At 54.9% G+C, this 17798-nt stretch overlaps 1 protein-coding gene across 1 annotated transcript in view; it reads left to right on the forward strand.

Annotated features, from left to right (window-relative positions):
* Positions 1-240: 240 nt before the first annotated feature.
* LOC144677632 (ubiquitin carboxyl-terminal hydrolase 5-like) overlaps positions 241-17798 on the forward strand; it is a 32047-nt gene continuing 14489 nt past the window's right edge. Inside the window, exons 1-2 of the mRNA XM_078537670.1 lie at positions 241-364; positions 1034-1100. Coding sequence (XP_078393796.1) covers positions 266-364; positions 1034-1100 — 166 coding nt within the window. The 5' untranslated portion in view covers positions 241-265. The remainder of the gene's footprint in view (positions 365-1033; positions 1101-17798) is intronic.

The raw sequence follows: 17798 nt of genomic DNA on the forward strand, positions 1-17798 counted from the left end.
TAGGGATGGGTGATAAATGCTGGGCCCAACCAGCGATGCCCACATCCCCGTGAAGGAATGAATAATGTCCTTGACTCTTAAAGTTGACTTCACGGCTTTACCATATTCTTCAATAATTGAGTGTCTGCGGGATCGCCCGTGATTTTATTTTGGCTCCTGCTTATTTTTTAAGGTAGGTCCTGTTGCCCCTTCAGACGCAGGCACTGAACCTCTGCCTCTTGTTTTCCCCCTGTGCCAGGAGTCCGAGGGAGGCCTCTACATCTGCATGAACACCTTCCTGGGCTTTGGCAAGCAGCACGTGGACAAACACTACCAGAAGACGGGGCAGAGAGCTTACCTACACCTGAGGAGGACGCGGCTACCGGTGAGTGTGTGGGGTGTGGAGCGCTCGGAGCAGAGGGAGCAGGGAAGAGGCACGGACCCTTCTCCAGTCTGTGAGATCTCCCCACTCCCCCCTCCCCCTCTCTCCTGAGTGTCTCTAGCTCCGAGGGTCCCTAATCCCCTCCCCCTCGCTCCGAGGGTCCCTAATCCCCTCCCCCTCGCTCCGAGGGTCCCTAATCCCCTCCCCCTCGCTCCGAGGGTCCCTAATCCCCTCCCCCTCGCTCCGAGGGTCCCTAATCCCCTCCCCCTCGCTCCGAGGGTCCCTAATCCCCTCCCCCTCGCTCCGAGGGTCCCTAATCCCCTCCCCCTCGCTCCGAGGGTCCCTATTCCCCTCCCCCTCGCTCCGTGGGTCTGGGATCCCCTCCCCCTCGCTCCGTGGGTCTGGGATCCCCTCCCCCTCGCTCCGAGGATCTGTGGTCCCCTCCCCCTCGCTCCGAGGGTCTGTGGTCCCCTCCCCCTCGCTCCGAGGGTCTGTGGTCCCCTCCCCCTCGCTCCGAGGGTCTGTGGTCCCCTCTCCCTCGCTCCGAGGGTCTGTGGTCCCCTCTCCCTCACTCCGAGGGTCTGGGATCCCCTCCCCCTCGCTCCGAGGGTCTGGGATCCCCTCCCCCTCGCTCCGAGGGACTCTAATTCCCCCAACATTCATGTTTTGCAGAAAGTTGATGATGGCAGCAGCGGTGCCGGTGACCCCCCCAAGAAAAAGCCCACGCGGCTCGCCATTGGTAAGGAGCGGGGCTGGGGGGGTGGGGTTGCGTGGGGCGGGGGTGGGGTTGCGTGGGGCGGGTGTGCCTGTGCGCACGGGTCAGTAGGGCCGCGTGTGTGTGTCAGTGTAGACGGGGAGGAACAGTGTTACTGTGTGGGAGGGAGGTACAGTGTCTGCGAGTGTGTGTGTGTGTGTGTCAGTGTGAGAGTAGAAGGGGAGGAACAGTGTTACTGTGTGGGAGGGAGGTACAGTGCCTGCGAGTGTGTGTGTCAGTGTGTGTGAGTAGACGGGGAGGAACAGTGTTAATGTGTGGGAGGGAGGTACAGTGTCTGTGAGTGTGTGTGTCAGTGTGTGAGAGTAGACGGGGAGGAACAGTGTGACTTTGTGGGAGGGAGGTACAGTGTCTGTGAGTGTGTGTGTCAGTGTGTGAGAGTAGACGGGGAGGAACAGTGTGACTGTGTGGGAGGGAGGTACAGTGTCTGCGAGTGTGTGTGTGTAAGTGGACGGGGAGGAACATCATGACTGTGTGGGAGGGAGGTACAGTGTTTGCGAGTGTGTGTGTGTCAGTGTGTGTGAGTAGACGGGGAGGAACAGTGTGACTGTGTGGGAGGGATGTACAGTGCTTGCGAGTGTGTGTTTGAGTGAGTAGACGGTGAGGAACAGTGGTACAGTGTCTGCGAGTGTGTGTGTGTCAGTGTGTGTGAGTAGACGGGGAGGAACAGTGTGACTGTGGGAGGGTGGTACAGTGTCTGCGAGTGTGTGTGTGTGTCAGTGTGTGAGAGTAGATGGGGAGCAACAGTGCCTGTGTGGGAGGGAGGTACAGTGTCTGCGAGTGTGTGTGTCAGTGTGTGCGAGTAGACGGGGAGGAACAGTGTGACTGTGGGAGGGTGGTACAGTGTCTGCGAGTGTGTGTGTGTGTCAGTGTGTGAGAGTAGATGGGGAGCAACAGTGTGCCTGTGTGGGAGGGAGGTACAGTGTCTGCGAGTGTGTGTGTGTGAGTAGACGGGGAGGAACAGTGTTACTGCGTGTGAGGGAGGTACAGTGTCTGCGAGTGTGTGTGTCAGTAGACGGGGAGGAACAGTGTGACTGTGTGGGAGGGAGGTACAGTGTCTGCGAGTGTGTGTGTGTGTGTGTCTGTGTGTGTGTGTGTGTGTGTGTGTGTGTGTGTGAGTGAGGAGACTGGAGGAACAGTGTTACTGTGTGGGAGGGAGGTACAGTGTCTGCGAGTGTGTGTGTGTCAGTGTGTGTTAATAGACGGGGAGGAACAGTGTTACTGTGTGGGAGGAAGGTACAGTGTCTGCGAGTGTGTGTGTTTGTCAGTGTGTGTGAGTAGACGGGGAGGAACAGTGTGACTGTGTGGGAGGGAGGTACAGTGTCTGCGAGTGTGTGTGTCAGTGTGTCAGTGTGTGAGTAGACGGGGAGGAACAGTGTGACACTGTGGGAGGGAGGTACAGTGCTTGCGAGTCTGTGTTTGAGTGAGTAGACGGAGAGGAACAGTGTTACTGTGTGTGAGGGAGGTACAGTGTCTGCGAGTGTGTGTGTGTCAGTGTGTGTGAGTAGACGGTGAGGAACAGTTGCTGTGTGGGAGGGAGGTACAGTGTCTCCGAGTATGTGTGTGTGTGTGTGTGTGTGTGTGTGTGAGTGGACGGGGAGGAGCGGTGTGACTGTGTGGGAGGGAGGTACAGTGTCTGCGAGTGGGTGTGTGTGTGTGTCAGTGTGTGTGAGTAGATGGGGAGGAACAGTGTGATTGTGTGGGAGGGCGGTACAGTGTCTGCGAGTGTATGTGTGTCAGTTTGTGACTAGATGGGGAGGAACAGTGACTCTGTGGGAGGGAGATACAGTGTCTGCGAGTGTGTGTGTGTGTCAGTGTGTGAGTAGATGGGGAGGAACAGTGTGACTGTGTGGGAGGGAGGTACAGTGTCTGCGAGTGTGTGTGTGTCAGTGCGTGAGTAGATGGGGAGCAACACTGACTGTGTGGGAGGGAGATACAGTGTCTGTGAGTTTGTGTGTCAGTGTGTGAGAGTAGACGGGGAGGAACAGTGTGACATTGTGGGAGGGAGTTGAAGTGTCTGCGAGTGTGTGTGTCAGTGTGTGTGAGTAGACGGGGAGGAACAGTGTGACATTGTGGGAGGGAGGTGCAGTGTCTGCGAGTGTGTGTGTCAGTGTGTGTGAGTGTAGACGGGGAGGAACAGTGTGACTGTGTGGGAGGGAGGTACACTGTCTGCGAATGTGTGTGTGTCTGTGTGTGAGTAGATGGGGAGGAACAGTGTGACTGTGTGGGAGGGAGGTACAGTGTCTGCGAGCTTGTGTGTCAGTGTGTATGAGTAGACGGGGAGGAACAGTGTGACTGTATGGGAGGGAGGTACAGTGCCTGCGAGTGTGGGTGTGTCAGTGTGTGAGTAGACGAGGAGGAACAGTGTCAATGTGTGGGAGGAGGTACAGTGACTGCGCGTGTGTGTGTGTCAGTGTGTGTGAGTAGACGGGGAGGAACAGTGTTACGGTGTGGGAGCGAGTTACAGTGTCTGCTAGTGTGTGTGTCAGTGTGTATGAGTAGACGGGAAGGAACAGTGTTACTGTGTGGGAGGGAGGTACAGTGTCTGCGAGTGTGTATGTGTCAGTGTGTGTGAGTAGATGGGGAGGAACAGTGTGACTGTGTGGGAGGGATTTACAGTGTCTGAGAGTGTGTGTGTCAGTGTGTGTGAGTAGACGGGAAGGAACAGTGTTACTGTGTGGGAGGGAGGTACAGTGTCTGCGAGTGTGTGTGTGTCAGTGCGTGAGAGTAGACGGGGAGGAACAGTGTTACTGTGTGGGAGGGAGGTACAGTGTCTGCGAGTGTGTGTGTGTCAGTGTATGAGAGTAGATGGGGAGGAACAGTGTGACTGTATGGGAGGGAGGTACAGTGCCTGCGAGTGTGGGTGTGTCAGTGTGTGTGAGTAGACGGGGAGGAATGGTGTCAATGTGTGGGAGGAGGGTACAGTGTCTGCGCGTGTGTGTGTGTCAGTGTGTATGAGTAGACGGGGAGGAACAGTATTACTGTGTGGGAGAGAGTTATAGTTTCTGTGAGCGTGTGTGTCAGTGTGTGTGAGTAGAGGGGGAGGAACAGTGTTACTGTGTGGGAGGTACAGTGTCTGCGAGTGTGTGCGTGTCAGTGTCTGTGAGTAGATGGGGAGGAACAGTGTTACGGTGTGGGAGCGAGTTACAGTGACTGCTAGTGTGTGTGTCAGTGTGTGTGAGTAGACGGGGAGGAACAGTGTTACTGTGTGGGAGGCAGGTACAGTGTCTGCGAGTGTGTGTGTGTGTGTGAGTGAGTCGACGTTGAGGAACAGTGTTACTGTGTGCGAGGGAGGTACAGTATCTGCGAGAGTGTGTGTGTGTGTGAGTGTAGGTGGGGAGGAACAGTGTTACTGTGTGGGAGGAAGTTACAGTGTCTGCGAGTGTCTGTGTGTCAGTGTGTGAGTAGACGGGGAGACACAGTGTGACTGTGTGGGTGGGAGGTACAGTGCCTGCGAGTGTGTGTGTGTGAGTAGACGGGGAGGAACAGTGTGACTGTGTGGGAGGGTGGTACAGTGTCTGCGAGTGTGTGTATGTCAGTGTGTGTGAGTAGATGGGGAGGAACAGTGTGACTGTGTGGGAGGCAGGTACAGTGTCTGTGAGTGGGTGTGTGTGTGTGTCAGTGTATGAGAGTAGATGGGGAGGAACAGTGTTACTGTGTGGGAGCGAGGTACAGTGTCTGCGATTGTGTGTGTCAGTGTGTGTGAGTAGATGGGGAGGAACAGTGTTACTGTGTGGGAGGCAGGTACAGTGTCTGCGAGTGTGTGTGTGTGAGTGAGTCGACGGTGAGGAACAGTGTTACTGTGTGCGAGAGAGGTACAGTATATGCGAGCGTGTGTGTGTGTGTGTGTGTGTGTGTGTGTGTGAGTGTAGACGGGGAGGAACAGTGTTACTGTGTGGGAGGGAGGTACAGTGTCTGCGAGTGTGTGTGTGTCAGTGTGTGCGAGTAGACGGGGAGGAACAGTGTGACTGTGTGGGATGGAGGTATAGTGTCTGCGAGTGTGTGTGTCAGTGTTTGTGAGTAGACGGGGAGGAAGAGTGTGACTGTGTGGGAGGGAGGTACAGTGCCTGCAAGTGTGAGTGTGTGTGTGTGAGTAGACGGGGAGGAACAGTGTGACTGTGTGGGAGGGTGGTACAGTGTCTGCGAGTGTGTGTGTGTCAGTGTGTGTGTCAGTGTGTGTGAGTAGATGGGGAGGAACAGTGTTACTGTGTGGGAGCGAGGTACAGTGTCTGCCAGTGTGTCTGTCGGTGTGTGTGAGTAGATGGGGAGGAACAGTGTTACTGTGTGGGACGGAGGTACAGTGCCTGCGAGTGTGTGTGTGAGTGAGTAGACGGGGAGGAACAGTGTTACTGTGTGCGAGGGAGGTACAGTATCTGCGAGCGTGTGTGTGAGTGTAGACGGGGAGGAACAGTGTTACTGTGTGAGAGGAAGGTACAGTGCCTGCGAGTGCCTGTGTGTCAGTGTGTGAGTAGACGGGGAGAAACAGTGTGACTGTGTGGGAGGGAGGTACAGTGCCTGCGAGTGTGTGTGCCAGTGTGTGAGTAGATGGGGAGGAACAGTGTGACTGTGTGGGAGGGAGGTACAGTGTCTGCGAGTGGTTGTGTGTGTGTGTCAGTGTGTGTGAGTAGATGGGGAGGAACAGTGTTACTTTGTGGGAGTGAGGTACAGTGTCTGCGAGTGGTTGTGTGTGTGTGTCAGTGTGTGTGTGTAGATGGGGAGGAACAGTGTTACTGTGTGGGAGGCAGGTACAGTGTCTGCAAGTGTGTGTGTGTGTATGTGAGTGAGTAGACGGTGAGGAACAGTGTTACTGTGTGCGAGGGAGGTACAGTATCTGCGAGCGTGTGTGTGTGTGAGTGTAGACGGGGAGGAACAGTGTTACTGTGTGGGAGGGAGGTACAGTGTCTGCGAGTGTGTGTGTGTCAGTGTGAGTGAGTAGATGGGGAGGAGAGGAACAGTGTGACTGTGTGGGAGCGAGGTACAGTTTCTGCGAGTGTGTGTGTGTGTGTGTGTGTGTGTGTGTGTGTGAGTAGACGGTGAGGAGCAGTGTTACTGTGTGGGAGGATGGTACAGTATCTGCGAGTGTGTGTGTGTCAGTAGACAGGGAGGAACAGTGTGACTGTGCGGGAGGGAGGTTCAGTGTCTGCGAGTGTGTGTGTGCCAGTGTGTGTGAGTAGACGGGGAGGAACAGTGTGGCTGTGTGGGAGGGAGGTCAGTGTCTGCGAGTGTGTGAGAGTAGATGGGGAGGAACAGTGTGACTGTGTGGGAGGGAGGTACAGTGTCTGCGAGTGTGTGTGTGTGTCAGTGTGTGTGAGTAGATTGGGGAGGAACAGTGTTACTGTGTGGGAGGGAGGTACAGAGTCTGCGAGTGTGTGTGTGTCAGTGTGTGTGAGTAGACGGGGAGGAAGAGTGTGACTGTGTGGGAGGTAGGTGCAGTGCCTGCGAGTGTGAGCGTGTGTGTGTGAGTAGACGGGGAGGAACAGTGTTACTGTGTGCGAGGGAGGTAGAGTATCTGCGAGCGTGTGTGTGTGAGTGAGTAGACGGTGAGGAACAGTGTTACTGTGTGCGAGGGAGGTACAGTATCTGCGAGCGTGTGTGTGTGTGAGTGTAGACGGGGAGGAACAGTGTTACTGTGTGGGAGGGAGGTACAGTGTCTGCGAGTGTGTGTGTGTCCGTGTGAGTGAGTAGACGGTGAGGAACAGTGTTACTGTGTGGGAGGATGGTACAGTGTCTGCGAGTGTGTGTGTGTCAGTAGACAGGGAGGAACAGTGTGACTGTGCGGGAGGGAGGTTCAGTGTCTGCGAGTGTGTGTGTGCCAGTGTGTGTGAGTAGACGGGGAGGAACACTGTGGCTGTGTGGGAGGGAGGTCAGTGTCTGCGAGTGTGTGTGAGTAGATGGGGAGGAACAGTGTGACTGTGTGGGATGGAGGTACACTGTCTGCAAGTGTGTGTGTGTCAGTGTGTGTGAGTAGACGGGGAGGAACTGTGTGTGTGTGAGGGAGGTACTGTGGCTGCGAGTGTGTGTGTATGTCAGTGTGTGTGAGTAAATGGGGAGGAACAGTGTGACTGTGTGGGAGGGAGGTACAGTGTCTACGAGTGTGTGTGTGTCAGTGTGTGTGAGTAGACGGGGAGGAACAGTGTGACTGTGTGGGAGGGAGGTACAGTGCCTGCGAGTGTGTGTGTGTGTGTCAGTGTGTGTGAGTAGATGGGGAGGAACAGTGTTACTGTGTGGGAGGGAGGTACAGTGTCTGCGAGTGTGTGTGTGCCAGTGTGTGTGAGTAGATGGGGAGGAACAGTGTGCCTGTGTGGTAGGGAGGTACAGTGCCTGCGAGTGTGTGTGTGAGTGTGTGTGAGTGAGTAGACGGTGAGGAACAGTGTTACTGTGTGCGAGGGAGGTACAGTATCTGCGAGCGTGTGTGTGTGTGAGTGTAGACGGGGTGGAACAGTGTTACTGTGTGGGAGAGAGGTACAGTGTCTGCGAGTGTCTGTGTCTCAGTGTGTGAGTAGACGGGGAGGAACAGTGTGACTGTGTGGGAGGGAGGTACATTGCCTGCGAGTGTGTGTGTCAGTGTGTGTGAGTAGATGGGGAGGAACAGTGTGACTGTGTGGGAGGGAGGTACAGTGTCTGCGAGTGTGTGTGTGTGTGAGTAGACGGGGAGGAACAGTGTGACTGTGTGGGAGGGAGGTACAGTGTCTGCGAGTGGGTGTGTGTGTGTGTCAGTGTGTGTGAGTAGATGGGGAGGAACAGTGTGATTGTGTGGGAGGGCGGTACAGTGTCTGCGAGTGTGTGTGTGTGAGTAGACGGGGAGGAACAGTGTGACTGTGTAGGAGGGAGGTACAGTGTCTGCGAGTTTGTGTGTGTCAGTGTGTGTGAGTAGACGGGGAGGAACAGTGTTACTGTGTGGGAGGGAGGTACAGAGTCTGCGAGTGTGTGTGTGTCAGTGTGTGTGAGTAGACGGGGAGGAAGAGTGTGACTGTGTGGGAGGTAGGTACAGTGCCTGCGAGTGTGAGCGTGTGTGTGTGAGTAGACGGGGAGGAACAGTGTGACTGTGTGGGAGGCAGGTACAGTGTCTGTGAGTGTGTGTGTGTGTCAGTGTGTGAGAGTAGATGGGGAGGAACAGTGTTACTGTGTGGGAGGCAGGTACAGTGTCTGCGAGTGTGTGTGTGTGAGTGAGTCGACGGTGAGGAACAGTGTTACTGTGTGCGAGGGAGGTAGAGGATCTGCGAGCGTGTTTGTGTGAGTGTAGACGGGGAGGAACAGTGTTACGGTGTGGGAGGAAGATACAGTCTCTGCGAGTGTCTGTGTGTCAGTGTTTGAGAGTAGACGGGGAGGAAGAGTGTGACTGTGTGGGAGGGAGGTCCAGTGTCTGCGAGTGTGTGTGTGTCAGTGTGTGTGAGTAGATGGGGAGGAACAGTGTTACTGTGTGGGAGGAAGGTACAGTGTCTGCGAGTGTGTGTGTGTGTGTCAGTGTGTGTGAGTAGATGGGGAGGAACAGTGTTTCTGTGTGGGAGCGAGGTACAGTGTCTGCGAGTGTGTCTGTCGGTGTGTGTGAGTAGATGGGGAGGAACAGTGTTACTGTGTGGGAGGCAGGTACAGTGTCTGCGAGTGTGTGTGTGTGAGTGAGTCGACGGTGAGGAACAGTGTTACTGTGTGCGAGAGAGGTACAGTATATGCGAGCGTGTGTGTGTGTGTCTGTGTGTGTGTGTGTGTGTGTGTGAGTGTAGACGGGGAGGAACAGTGTTACTGTGTGGGAGGGAGGTACAGTGTCTGCGAGTGTGTGTGTGTCAGTGTGTGCGAGTAGACGGGGAGGAACAGTGTGACTGTGTGGGATGGAGGTATAGTGTCTGCGAGTGTGTGTGTCAGTGTTTGTGAGTAGACGGGGAGGAAGAGTGTGACTGTGTGGGAGGGAGGTACAGTGCCTGCAAGTGTGAGTGTGTGTGTGTGAGTAGACGGGGAGGAACAGTGTGACTGTGTGGGAGGGTGGTACAGTGTCTGCGAGTGTGTGTGTGTCAGTGTGTGTGTCAGTGTGTGTGAGTAGATGGGGAGGAACAGTGTTACTGTGTGGGAGCGAGGTACAGTGTCTGCCAGTGTGTCTGTCGGTGTGTGTGAGTAGATGGGGAGGAACAGTGTTACTGTGTGGGACGGAGGTACAGTGCCTGCGAGTGTGTGTGTGAGTGAGTAGACGGGGAGGAACAGTGTTACTGTGTGCGAGGGAGGTACAGTATCTGCGAGCGTGTGTGTGAGTGTAGACGGGGAGGAACAGTGTTACTGTGTGAGAGGAAGGTACAGTGCCTGCGAGTGCCTGTGTGTCAGTGTGTGAGTAGACGGGGAGAAACAGTGTGACTGTGTGGGAGGGAGGTACAGTGCCTGCGAGTGTGTGTGCCAGTGTGTGAGTAGATGGGGAGGAACAGTGTGACTGTGTGGGAGGGAGGTACAGTGTCTGCGAGTGGTTGTGTGTGTGTGTCAGTGTGTGTGAGTAGATGGGGAGGAACAGTGTTACTTTGTGGGAGTGAGGTACAGTGTCTGCGAGTGGTTGTGTGTGTGTGTCAGTGTGTGTGTGTAGATGGGGAGGAACAGTGTTACTGTGTGGGAGGCAGGTACAGTGTCTGCAAGTGTGTGTGTGTGTATGTGAGTGAGTAGACGGTGAGGAACAGTGTTACTGTGTGCGAGGGAGGTACAGTATCTGCGAGCGTGTGTGTGTGTGAGTGTAGACGGGGAGGAACAGTGTTACTGTGTGGGAGGGAGGTACAGTGTCTGCGAGTGTGTGTGTGTCAGTGTGAGTGAGTAGATGGGGAGGAGAGGAACAGTGTGACTGTGTGGGAGCGAGGTACAGTTTCTGCGAGTGTGTGTGTGTGTGTGTGTGTGTGTGTGTGTGTGTGAGTAGACGGTGAGGAGCAGTGTTACTGTGTGGGAGGATGGTACAGTATCTGCGAGTGTGTGTGTGTCAGTAGACAGGGAGGAACAGTGTGACTGTGCGGGAGGGAGGTTCAGTGTCTGCGAGTGTGTGTGTGCCAGTGTGTGTGAGTAGACGGGGAGGAACAGTGTGGCTGTGTGGGAGGGAGGTCAGTGTCTGCGAGTGTGTGAGAGTAGATGGGGAGGAACAGTGTGACTGTGTGGGAGGGAGGTACAGTGTCTGCGAGTGTGTGTGTGTGTCAGTGTGTGTGAGTAGATTGGGGAGGAACAGTGTTACTGTGTGGGAGGGAGGTACAGAGTCTGCGAGTGTGTGTGTGTCAGTGTGTGTGAGTAGACGGGGAGGAAGAGTGTGACTGTGTGGGAGGTAGGTGCAGTGCCTGCGAGTGTGAGCGTGTGTGTGTGAGTAGACGGGGAGGAACAGTGTTACTGTGTGCGAGGGAGGTAGAGTATCTGCGAGCGTGTGTGTGTGAGTGAGTAGACGGTGAGGAACAGTGTTACTGTGTGCGAGGGAGGTACAGTATCTGCGAGCGTGTGTGTGTGTGAGTGTAGACGGGGAGGAACAGTGTTACTGTGTGGGAGGGAGGTACAGTGTCTGCGAGTGTGTGTGTGTCCGTGTGAGTGAGTAGACGGTGAGGAACAGTGTTACTGTGTGGGAGGATGGTACAGTGTCTGCGAGTGTGTGTGTGTCAGTAGACAGGGAGGAACAGTGTGACTGTGCGGGAGGGAGGTTCAGTGTCTGCGAGTGTGTGTGTGCCAGTGTGTGTGAGTAGACGGGGAGGAACACTGTGGCTGTGTGGGAGGGAGGTCAGTGTCTGCGAGTGTGTGTGAGTAGATGGGGAGGAACAGTGTGACTGTGTGGGATGGAGGTACACTGTCTGCAAGTGTGTGTGTGTCAGTGTGTGTGAGTAGACGGGGAGGAACTGTGTGTGTGTGAGGGAGGTACTGTGGCTGCGAGTGTGTGTGTATGTCAGTGTGTGTGAGTAAATGGGGAGGAACAGTGTGACTGTGTGGGAGGGAGGTACAGTGTCTACGAGTGTGTGTGTGTCAGTGTGTGTGAGTAGACGGGGAGGAACAGTGTGACTGTGTGGGAGGGAGGTACAGTGCCTGCGAGTGTGTGTGTGTGTGTCAGTGTGTGAGAGTAGATGGGGAGGAACAGTGTTACTGTGTGGGAGGGAGGTACAGTGTCTGCGAGTGTGTGTGTGCCAGTGTGTGTGAGTAGATGGGGAGGAACAGTGTGCCTGTGTGGTAGGGAGGTACAGTGCCTGCGAGTGTGTGTGTGAGTGTGTGTGAGTGAGTAGACGGTGAGGAACAGTGTTACTGTGTGCGAGGGAGGTACAGTATCTGCGAGCGTGTGTGTGTGTGAGTGTAGACGGGGTGGAACAGTGTTACTGTGTGGGAGAGAGGTACAGTGTCTGCGAGTGTCTGTGTCTCAGTGTGTGAGTAGACGGGGAGGAACAGTGTGACTGTGTGGGAGGGAGGTACATTGCCTGCGAGTGTGTGTGTCAGTGTGTGTGAGTAGATGGGGAGGAACAGTGTGACTGTGTGGGAGGGAGGTACAGTGTCTGCGAGTGTGTGTGTGTGTGAGTAGACGGGGAGGAACAGTGTGACTGTGTGGGAGGGAGGTACAGTGTCTGCGAGTGGGTGTGTGTGTGTGTCAGTGTGTGTGAGTAGATGGGGAGGAACAGTGTGATTGTGTGGGAGGGCGGTACAGTATCTGCGAGTGTGTGTGTGTGAGTAGACGGGGAGGAACAGTGTGACTGTGTAGGAGGGAGGTACAGTGTCTGCGAGTTTGTGTGTGTCAGTGTGTGTGAGTAGACGGGGAGGAACAGTGTTACTGTGTGGGAGGGAGGTACAGAGTCTGCGAGTGTGTGTGTGTCAGTGTGTGTGAGTAGACGGGGAGGAAGAGTGTGACTGTGTGGGAGGTAGGTACAGTGCCTGCGAGTGTGAGCGTGTGTGTGTGAGTAGACGGGGAGGAACAGTGTGACTGTGTGGGAGGCAGGTACAGTGTCTGTGAGTGTGTGTGTGTGTCAGTGTGTGAGAGTAGATGGGGAGGAACAGTGTTACTGTGTGGGAGGCAGGTACAGTGTCTGCGAGTGTGTGTGTGTGAGTGAGTCGACGGTGAGGAACAGTGTTACTGTGTGCGAGGGAGGTAGAGGATCTGCGAGCGTGTTTGTGTGAGTGTAGACGGGGAGGAACAGTGTTACGGTGTGGGAGGAAGATACAGTCTCTGCGAGTGTCTGTGTGTCAGTGTTTGAGAGTAGACGGGGAGGAAGAGTGTGACTGTGTGGGAGGGAGGTACAGTGCCTGCGAGTGTGAGTGTGTGAGTAGACGGGGGGGAATAGTGTGACTGTGTGGGAGGGTGGTCCAGTGTCTGCGAGTGTGTGTGTGTCAGTGTGTGTGAGTAGATGGGGAGGAACAGTGTTACTGTGTGGGAGGAAGGTACAGTGTCTGCGAGTGTGTGTGTGTGTGTCAGTGTGTGTGAGTAGATGGGGAGGAACAGTGTTTCTGTGTGGGAGCGAGGTACAGTGTCTGCGAGTGTGTCTGTCGGTGTGTGTGAGTAGATGGGGAGGAACAGTGTTACTGTGTGGGACGGAGGTACAGTGCCTGCGAGTGTGTGTGTGTGTGTGTGAGTGAGTAGACGGGGGGGAACAGTGTTACTGTGTGCGAGGGAGGTACAGTATCTGCGAGCGTGTGTGTGTGAGTGTAGACAGGGAGGAACAGTGTTACTGTGTGGGAGGAAGGTACAGTGCCTGCGAGTGTCTGTGTGTCAGTGTGTGAGTAGACGGGGAGAAACAGTGTGACTGTGTGGGAGGGAGGTACAGTGCCTGCGAGTGTGTGTGTCAGTGTGTGAGTAGATGGGGAGGAACAGTGTGACTGTGTGGGAGGGAGGTACAGTGTCTGCGAGTGTGTGTGTGTGTGAGTAGACGGGGAGGAACAGTGTTACTGTAGGAGGGAGGTACACTGTCTGCGAGTGTATGTGTGTGAGTAGACGGGGAGGAACAGTGTGACTTTGTGGGAGGGAGGTACAGTGTCTACGAGTGTGTGTGTGTGTCAGTGTGTGAATAGACGTGGAGGAACAGTGTGACCGTGTGGGAGGGAGGTACAGTGTCTGCGATTGTGTGTGTGTCAGTAGACGGGGAGGAACAGTGTGACAGTGGGAGGGAGGTACAGTGTTTGCGAGTGTGTGTGTGTGTCAGTGTGTGAGTAGACGGGGAAGAACAGTGTGATTGTGTGGGATGGAGGTACAGTGTCTGCGAGTGTGTGTGTGTCAGTGTGTGTCAGTAGACAGGGAGGAACAGTGTGATTGTGTGGGATGGAGGTACACTGTCTGCAAGTTTGTGTGTGTCAGTGTGTGTGAGTAGACGGGGAGGAACAGTGTGTGTGGGAGGGAGGTACAGTGGCTGCGAGTGTGTGTGTGTCAGTGTGTGTGAGTAGATGGGGAGGAACAGTGTAACTGTGTGGGTGGGTTGTACAGTGTCTGCGGGTGTGTGTGTGTGTGTGTGTGTCAGTGTGTGTGAGTAGATGGGGAGGAACAGTGTTACTGTGTGTGAGGGAGGTACAGTGTCTGCGAATGTGTGTGTGTCAGTGTGTGTGAGTAGACGGGGAGGAACAGTGTGCCTGTGTGGTAGGGAGGTACAGTGCCTGTGAGTGTGTGTGTGTCAGTGTGTGTGAGTGTGTAGACGATGAGGAACAGTGTTACTGTGTGCGAGGGAGGTACTGTATCTGCGAGCGTGTGTGTGAGTGTAGACGGGGAGGAAAAGTGTTACTGTGTGGGAGGAAGGTACATTGTCTGCGAGTGTGTGCGTGTCAGTGTTTGAGAGTAGATGGGGAGGAACAGTGTGCCAGTGTGGGAGGGAGGTACAGCGTCTGCGAGTGTGTGTGTCAGTGTGTGTGAGTAGACGGGGAGGAACAGTGTGACTGTGTGGGAGGGTGGTACAGTGTCTGCGAGTGTGTGTGTCAGTGTGTGTGAGTTGATGGGGAGGAACAGTGTTACTGTGTGGGAGGGAGGTACAGTGTCTGCGAGTGTGAGTGTGTCAGTGTGTGTGAGTAGACGGGGAGGAAGAGTGTGACTGTGTGGGAGGGAGGTACAGTGCCTGCGAGTGTGTGTGTGTCAGTGTGTGTGAGTAGATGGGGAGGAACAGTGTGACTGTGTGGGAGGGAGGTACAGTGCCTGCGAGTGTGTGTGTGTCAGTGTGTGTGAGTAGATGGGCTGGAACAGTGTTACTGTGTGGGATGGAGGTACAGTGTCTGCGAGTGTGTGTGTGTCAGTGTGTGAGAGTAGATGGGGAGGAACTGTGTAACTGTGTGGGACGGAGGTACAGTGTCTGCGAGTGTGTATGTGTGTCAGTGTGTGTGAGTAGATGGGGAGGAACAGTGTTACTGTGTGGGAGGGAGGTACAGTGTCTGCGAGTGTGTGTGTGTCAGTGTCTTATGTGGGGAGGAACAGTGTGACTGTGTGGGAGGGAGGTGCAGTGGCTGCGAGTCTGTGTGTGTGTGTGTGAGTAGATGGGGAGGAACAGTATGACTGTGTGGGAGGGAGGTACAGTGTCTGCGAGTATGTGTGTGTGTCAGTGTGTGTGAGTAGATGGGGAGGAACAGTGTTACTGTGTGTAATGGAAGTGCAGTGTCTGCGAGTGTGTGTGTGCCAGTGTGTGAGAGTAGATGGGGAGGATCAGTGTGACTGTGTGGGAGGGAGGTACAGTGTCTGCGAGTGTGTGTGTGTCAGTGTGTGTGAGTAGACGGGGAGGAACAGTGTGACTGTGTGGGAGGAAGGTACAGTGTCTGCGAGTGTGTGTGTGTCAGTGTGTGTGAGTAGACGGGGAGGAACTGTGTGTGTGTGAGGGAGGTACTGTGGCTGCGAGTGTGTGTGTATGTCAGTGTGTGTGAGTAAATGGGGAGGAACAGTGTGACTGTGTGGGAGGGAGGTACAGTGTCTACGAGTGTGTGTGTGTCAGTGTGTGTGAGTAGACGGGGAGGAACAGTGTGACTGTGTGGGAGGGAGGTACAGTGCCTGCGAGTGTGTGTGTGTGTGTCAGTGTGTGTGAGTAGATGGGGAGGAACAGTGTTACTGTGTGGGAGGGAGGTACAGTGTCTGCGAGTGTGTGTGTGCCAGTGTGTGTGAGTAGATGGGGAGGAACAGTGTGCCTGTGTGGTAGGGAGGTACAGTGCCTGCGAGTGTGTGTGTGAGTGTGTGTGAGTGAGTAGACGGTGAGGAACAGTGTTACTGTGTGCGAGGGAGGTACAGTATCTGCGAGCGTGTGTGTGTGTGAGTGTAGACGGGGTGGAACAGTGTTACTGTGTGGGAGAGAGGTACAGTGTCTGCGAGTGTCTGTGTCTCAGTGTGTGAGTAGACGGGGAGGAACAGTGTGACTGTGTGGGAGGGAGGTACATTGCCTGCGAGTGTGTGTGTCAGTGTGTGTGAGTAGATGGGGAGGAACAGTGTGACTGTGTGGGAGGGAGGTACAGTGTCTGCGAGTGTGTGTGTGTGTGAGTAGACGGGGAGGAACAGTGTGACTGTGTGGGAGGGAGGTACAGTGTCTGCGAGTGGGTGTGTGTGTGTGTCAGTGTGTGTGAGTAGATGGGGAGGAACAGTGTGATTGTGTGGGAGGGCGGTACAGTGTCTGCGAGTGTGTGTGTGTGAGTAGACGGGGAGGAACAGTGTGACTGTGTAGGAGGGAGGTACAGTGTCTGCGAGTTTGTGTGTGTCAGTGTGTGTGAGTAGACGGGGAGGAACAGTGTTACTGTGTGGGAGGGAGGTACAGAGTCTGCGAGTGTGTGTGTGTCAGTGTGTGTGAGTAGACGGGGAGGAAGAGTGTGACTGTGTGGGAGGTAGGTACAGTGCCTGCGAGTGTGAGCGTGTGTGTGTGAGTAGACGGGGAGGAACAGTGTGACTGTGTGGGAGGCAGGTACAGTGTCTGTGAGTGTGTGTGTGTGTCAGTGTGTGAGAGTAGATGGGGAGGAACAGTGTTACTGTGTGGGAGGCAGGTACAGTGTCTGCGAGTGTGTGTGTGTGAGTGAGTCGACGGTGAGGAACAGTGTTACTGTGTGCGAGGGAGGTAGAGGATCTGCGAGCGTGTTTGTGTGAGTGTAGACGGGGAGGAACAGTGTTACGGTGTGGGAGGAAGATACAGTCTCTGCGAGTGTCTGTGTGTCAGTGTGTGAGTAGACGGGGAGAAACAGTGTGACTGTGTGGGAGGGAGGTACAGTGTCTGCGAGTGTGTGTGTGTCAGTGTGTGAGAGTAGATGGGGAGGAACAGTGTTACTGTGTGGGAGGGAGGTACAGTGTCTGCGAGTGTGTGTGTGTCAGTGTGTGAGAGTAGACGGGGAGGAACAGTGTGACTGTGTGGGATGGAGGTATAGTGTCTGCGAGTGTTTGTGTCAGTGTTTGAGAGTAGACGGGGAGGAAGAGTGTGACTGTGTGGGAGGGAGGTACAGTGCCTGCGAGTGTGAGTGTGAGAGTAGACGGGGGGGAATAGTGTGACTGTGTGGGAGGGTGGTCCAGTGTCTGCGAGTGTGTGTGTGTCAGTGTGTGTGAGTAGATGGGGAGGAACAGTGTTACTGTGTGGGAGGAAGGTACAGTGTCTGCGAGTGTGTGTGTGTGTGTGTGTGTGTGTCAGTGTGTGTGAGTAGATGGGGAGGAACAGTGTTTCTGTGTGGGAGCGAGGTACAGTGTCTGCGAGTGTGTCTGTCGGTGTGTGTGAGTAGATGGGGAGGAACAGTGTTACTGTGTGGGACGGAGGTACAGTGCCTGCGAGTGTGTGTGTGTGTGTGTGTGAGTGAGTAGACGGGGGGGAACAGTGTTACTGTGTGCGAGGGAGGTACAGTATCTGCGAGCGTGTGTGTGTGAGTGTAGACAGGGAGGAACAGTGTTACTGTGTGGGAGGAAGGTACAGTGCCTGCGAGTGTCTGTGTTTCAGTGTGTGAGTAGACGGGGAGAAACAGTGTGACTGTGTGGGAGGGAGGTACAGTGTCTGCGAGTGTGTGTGTGTGTGAGTAGACGGGGAGGAACAGTGTTACTGTAGGAGGGAGGTACACTGTCTGCGAGTGTATGTGTGTGAGTAGACGGGGAGGAACAGTGTGACTTTGTGGGAGGGAGGTACAGTGTCTACGAGTGTGTGTGTGTGTCAGTGTGTGAATAGACGTGGAGGAACAGTGTGACCGTGTGGGAGGGAGGTACAGTGTCTGCGATTGTGTGTGTGTCAGTAGACGGGGAGGAACAGTGTGACAGTGGGAGGGAGGTACAGTGTTTGCGAGTGTGTGTGTGTGTCAGTGTGTGAGTAGACGGGGAAGAACAGTGTGATTGTGTGGGATGGAGGTACAGTGTCTGCGAGTGTGTGTGTGTCAGTGTGTGTCAGTAGACAGGGAGGAACAGTGTGATTGTGTGGGATGGAGGTACACTGTCTGCAAGTTTGTGTGTGTCAGTGTGTGTGAGTAGACGGGGAGGAACAGTGTGTGTGGGAGGGAGGTACAGAGGCTGCGAGTGTGTGTGTGTCAGTGTGTGTGAGTAGATGGGGAGGAACAGTGTAACTGTGTGGGTGGGTTGTACAGTGTCTGCGGGTGTGTGTGTGTGTGTGTGTGTCAGTGTGTGTGAGTAGATGGGGAGGAACAGTGTTACTGTGTGTGAGGGAGGTACAGTGTCTGCGAATGTGTGTGTGTCAGTGTGTGTGAGTAGACGGGGAGGAACAGTGTGCCTGTGTGGTAGGGAGGTACAGTGCCTGTGAGTGTGTGTGTGTCAGTGTGTGTGAGTGTGTAGAC

Source organism: Cetorhinus maximus, unplaced genomic scaffold (assembly GCF_964194155.1).
Source record: "Cetorhinus maximus unplaced genomic scaffold, sCetMax3.hap1.1 HAP1_SCAFFOLD_2783, whole genome shotgun sequence".
NCBI classification, from domain to species: Eukaryota; Metazoa; Chordata; class Chondrichthyes; order Lamniformes; family Cetorhinidae; genus Cetorhinus; species Cetorhinus maximus.